The sequence below is a fragment of the Euphorbia lathyris genome, chromosome 2 (assembly GCF_963576675.1).
Source record: "Euphorbia lathyris chromosome 2, ddEupLath1.1, whole genome shotgun sequence".
NCBI lineage: Eukaryota > Viridiplantae > Streptophyta > Magnoliopsida > Malpighiales > Euphorbiaceae > Euphorbia > Euphorbia lathyris.
In genome coordinates, this window is record NC_088911.1 from 18,708,709 (window position 1) to 18,713,833 (window position 5,125).

The window sequence follows — 5,125 nt, forward strand, 5'->3', positions numbered from 1 at the left end:
TTCTTTCTTGCAAGGTACCTAAATATTTGGTAAAATCTAAATAGGAACAAAAAGATGTCAAAAACAAAGGAAAAACCCTAAGTTAGGAGCTAAAAGACGAAGAAATCAGCACACCGATACAAGGAAGACGAGAACGAAGTCAGAAACGGAAGAAAAATTCATATTCTCGGTTGAGAATCCAAATTCTCGGTAGAGAATTTTATGAAAGCCGCGACCGAGAATCATAAATTCTCAGTCGCGACACGCGTTTTTCAGCAGCTCCTTCCATTCGTTCGAAGATCAAATAAATGCTCCCCCATTCTCGGCCGAGAATTGCCATTCTCGGTAAGTGCAGAAATTCCTCCAAGTACAATGAACACATGTTTAATTCAAAGAAACGCGTTCGTTCGGGTGGATAAAGACGTCCTTTCACAACGGATACGATCCTTCACAACGGACACGACACTTCAAACACGACTCTTCAACATCTATAAATAAAGAGTTGATGGAGAGTTGAAAATATGATGAGAGAGAGTTAGATTTTAAGATTAGTGCAAGAGTTATGCAGAAACTCTGACTCAGAAATGAGTCAGAGATTAGAAGTTCGTTTCTGTAAAAAGCATTATGGTGTACACACATTGTTTATTCAATAATAACAAACACAGTAGCGTTTAGATTTGTTCATATTAGTTTACATTTTGGTAGTAGATAGACCAGTCTCTATTCCGAAGATTCAGCGAGAAGATTGAGTAGAGAATCCTCCCCTGAGCCTGACAAACTCTAACGAAACCCAAGGAAAGAATTGACAACCCGTTCACTTGCACGCCGTCGAATGTTTGCATGCTCCTTGTTCTCTGTAAACTTGTATCAATTTATATTTCATCTAATAAAGTCTGTTCTATTCGATAGATTTTCATGCAGCACTTTGGTAAAGGATCCGAAGTGGATTGCCAGTGTTTTCATTAAAATGTAGTTTAATTCAAAATCTTTACAAGGAAACTTTGTTGAACACTTAAACAAATTATTATCTCGGTAGAGTTTTAATTTGGTTAAGGTAGCGATCTAACCCGACCGTAGGAGGATTGACTACAGTTCAAAGCCTAAAAATTAGAGGTTCCGTCATTTATTTCATCCTTATAATTTATACAAAGTTTAAAGTTGTTTTCTTTGCTTAATGCAAACGAATACATTTGTTTACTTTTCTAAAGAACTAAACAATCCTATTTTGTAAATTCATTCCTAAGTCAGAAGTATTTCCTAACATTTTTATACTCTATCCTAATTTTCATTCTAGCAATTTCAAAACCAAATCCGATTTAACGATTTTCCTTATTATAAATCTTAAAAGTATATTTATCCAATTCAAAATAAGTTTTTGTTAAAAAAAACGTTTCCTATGGGATCGATATCTTTTATTACTACAAGCGTATACCGTGCACTTGCGGAAATCGCTCAACACATTCAAAAGAGATGGAGTAATAAACTAATTGAAAACGCTTCTAAAATGAGATTTTTTAAAATTAGTTTTTTGGACCAATAAACTCTTTCAAACCAATAAACTCTTTCAAACATCTGTTCACCAAACACCACCGTTAGAGATTTAACTAGTTAAAACCTCTAAAGTGATTCAAACCTCTAATTTTACTTCAAAAAGTTAATTTACTAAACAGGACCATACTGTTTTCACTTGTATTAACACAGTACAATATATTTTAAATTTCGCAATGCACTAATGGAATTCAATGATTGGTATGAGATTGTATTTAACTCAAATGCTTTCATGTTATTAATTTACTTGTGTTGTGTTGTATTTTTATATGTGTTTCTTATTTCAAAATCATTGTAATGTGTTTTTAAAGTAATAATAATGTGTTCTAAAATATTATTGTTTAGGGTAACTTTAAAAAAAATCTCTATAGTTTGTCCAGCTAATAATTTGATTTTTATGATATTTTTGTTGCAATACGAGAATTAAAGTTAACGTTCTTGCAGAATTGCGGATTTTTTGGTATAAGATTAGTAGTGCTGACTTGACAAGCAATATTTTTCATAAAAAATATTATTTTAACAAAAAAAATTAGGTAAATGTAGATTTTAGGGGTTTGATTGGTTCAACAGTTAGCTAATAGTGATTGAAGTTACTGTTAGCTGTTGTAGTTACGAACATTAGAAAACATGTATGATATAAAACGTTGAATAATGAAATTAATTGGCTGAAAATCCCTCATTATTTCTGGCTGATCTTTCTTTGGAATTAGAAATATATTAGTGTTGTTCAACCCTTGCGGTAGTCTACCCGAAACAAGGAAGTCTAGACAATGTTTCACTATATCCACCCCTACAAGAAACCAGAAAGTGCAGAAAAAAAAGACGAATTCATCCCATTCAGACCCAACGCTTGGTCGGGATGCATACCAAAAACAACTTTATTAACCTCATCAGTATTGAGCTCCTCAAGTAACTCTTCAAGATACAATTGTTTCTTACTATACGTATGTTTTTGAAAATATTATGTCCAAAAGGAATCAAGAGTATCGACTAGTGTGATTTGAAAATGCATTATTAGTTATTAACTCCATCACCAAATTACAAAGAGTACCAAACCAGAATTGGAATGATGATTAAATTCAAACTTTTCATCTATATAACACTAATTAATCAACTCCTAATTATATTTGTTCCTTACTTTTTAGAAACTGAACAAGCATAGCAATATAATAATCTTGATGCAACTTTTCATCTCCAAACATTTGTGCAGCTTCACTTGCACGTGCTCTCAAATCTTTGCTTTGATCAGACACCATTCCAATTCTCAAAGCCTTAGCAATTCCATCTCTACTAAATGACCCATCTTCTTCATTCCTCTCAACTTCAACTCCCAAACTTTTCTCAACCAAAAACTTAGCAATCAATGGCTGATCAATCACAAATGGCAACAAAATAAGACAGTGACCAAATTGCAATGTTTCGGTCACAGAACCCCATCCAGAATGAATCAACGATCCCCCAATTGATAAATGCCCCAAAATCTCCATCTGCGGTGCCCATTCGAAACTCACAATCCCTTTCCCATATGTTTGCTCGCTAAATCCTTGAGGTAACGAGTCAAGATCATCTTTTGCCCAATTGGGTTTCCTTAATGCCCATAAAAATGGCAACCCAGATAGCTCTAACCCATAAGCTATCTCAAAGACTTGATCTTTACTCAACATATATTCACTCCCAAAGGCAACATAAACAACCGATTTAGCCTTCTGTTGATCTAGCCATTTGAATATTTCATCATTCATTTCTCTTGCTGTTAATTTGGGTTTTTCTAGATGTAATAAACCTACAGGAATCACAGGTTTTCCAATTACTTCCTGCAATTTATTAAGGTAATCACCTTCAATCTCTGTGCAGGTGCGAATAGCAATAGCTTGACAAGAACTCAATACTTTGTAAATCCTTTCAGCATCTGAGACACCAGAAGCGTTTGTGCTGTAAATCCATTGAAAAACATCAATAGCTTCATTTTTTCTGTAAGCTAAAGAAGAAGGGAAATCAATCCAGTCAGGCTTTGAAGTCAGACTTTCCCACGACGGCCGGAGTTTCTTCTGACCTTCGCCAGTTAAACACTCAGGATTTGCGAGAAATAGAGTTGCAGTAGCAGGAAAAATAGAGAACAAAACAAGAGGAACTTCATTTTCTTGGGCAATTTCAGTTATCCAGTGAGGAATTAAATCGATTATAAGCCATTCAGGTTTTTGTTGGGTGATAAGGTTCTTCAAGGGGTGTTGAAGGAGGTCATATGCGATCTTCAAGCAATCCATTTTTGAAGTGGGGATGTCAGAAGTGGCCTCAGCGTGTTCTTGGAGAGATCCATCTTCTAAAATTGGCATTGGGATCTCAATGAATTGGATTAAAGTTTGTAGATTTGGAGGGATTTTGGGGAGTCTTTGGATGTTTTTGGGAGTTGAGATGAAAGAGACATGGACTCCTGATTTTGCTAAGGCTATGGAAAGTCGGAAAAATGGAATTAAATGGCCAAATGCACACCATGGTAGCATCATTATGTGAAGCTCTCTTCCCATTTTTGGATCAAATCAGAAAATTCTATGGATGGATGGAAAAATTGAAGTTTTGGAAATATGGTTTCAGGTTTGTAATTCATGGAAATTTAAGGATGAGAAAAATTATTAAATTATTGGAGTGGGTAAATGATTGATTACGATAAACTTGAAATGAAACATATGTGATAGATTCAAAAACTAAATCGCATAATAAGGTAAAAATATAGAGATTAATAAATTATTTAACTAATATATATTTAATATAATAAGATGGTAAATGGGTAAAGAAACATGCGGAAAAATTGAGGTTTTAGTTGTTTTTTTATTTAATTTTTGAAATTATTAAATAGTTTATTCATTATATTTTTTTAAATTGAAAGTTGGGGACAGACAGACAGTCGATAGATATCCCAGTTATGTTGACACTTTTGGAAGCCGCCCCTAAATAGTTTACTCGTTATAATAAACTTTATAAAAATTCAAAATTTAAATAACTTATAGTGTATATGGATTTTAAATTTTTTGATAGATAGATAAAAATATAAAAAATAATAAACTATTTTATTCGAATATATATTCAATATGACAAGATGGTAAGGAGAAAGAAATATGTAGAGAAATGTAGATATTGGGAATGGTACACATTAATTTATTTCTCGAATATATATCTCTTGACATCCTCTGGACTCATCCAAGCAAGATACACATTAATTTATTTCTCGAAAGTCGTCTTCAGACGTGTATATTTATATTCATTTATTTTTCGAAGGTCGTCTCCGGATGTGTATATTTATTTCATTTATTTCTCGAAGGCCGTCTCCGGACGTGTATATTTATTTCAATTATTTCTCAAACACCGTCGCTCGACGTGTATATATTCCTCGAAGACCGTCCCAAGCGACACAATTATTCATAAGCTGTCCCAAGCGACACAATTATTCATAAGTCGTCTCAAGCGACGCAATTATTCATAACTCGTCCCACACGACGCAATTATTTATAAGTCGTCCCAGGCGACGCAATAATTCATAAGTTGTCCCACGCAACGCAATTATTAATAAACCCTCCCAATCGATGCCGTTATTATTTATAAG

General features: G+C 33.7%; 1 protein-coding gene across 1 annotated transcript; it reads right to left on the bottom strand.

Annotated features, from left to right (window-relative positions):
• Positions 1–2,518: 2,518 nt before the first annotated feature.
• Positions 2,519–4,118, bottom strand: LOC136217530 (putative UDP-rhamnose:rhamnosyltransferase 1). Its single transcript, XM_066004114.1, has one exon. The coding sequence runs from the start codon at positions 4,050–4,052 to the stop codon at positions 2,649–2,651; it is 1,404 nt and encodes a 467-aa protein (XP_065860186.1). The 5' UTR covers positions 4,053–4,118; the 3' UTR covers positions 2,519–2,648.
• Between the last annotated feature and the right edge of the window lie 1,007 nt (positions 4,119–5,125).

What these genes read in the sequence shown, in the direction of transcription:
- LOC136217530 (XM_066004114.1), bottom strand. Translation starts at nt 4,052, where the DNA reads ATGGGAAGAGAGCTTCACATAATGATGCTACCATGGTGTGCATTTGGC.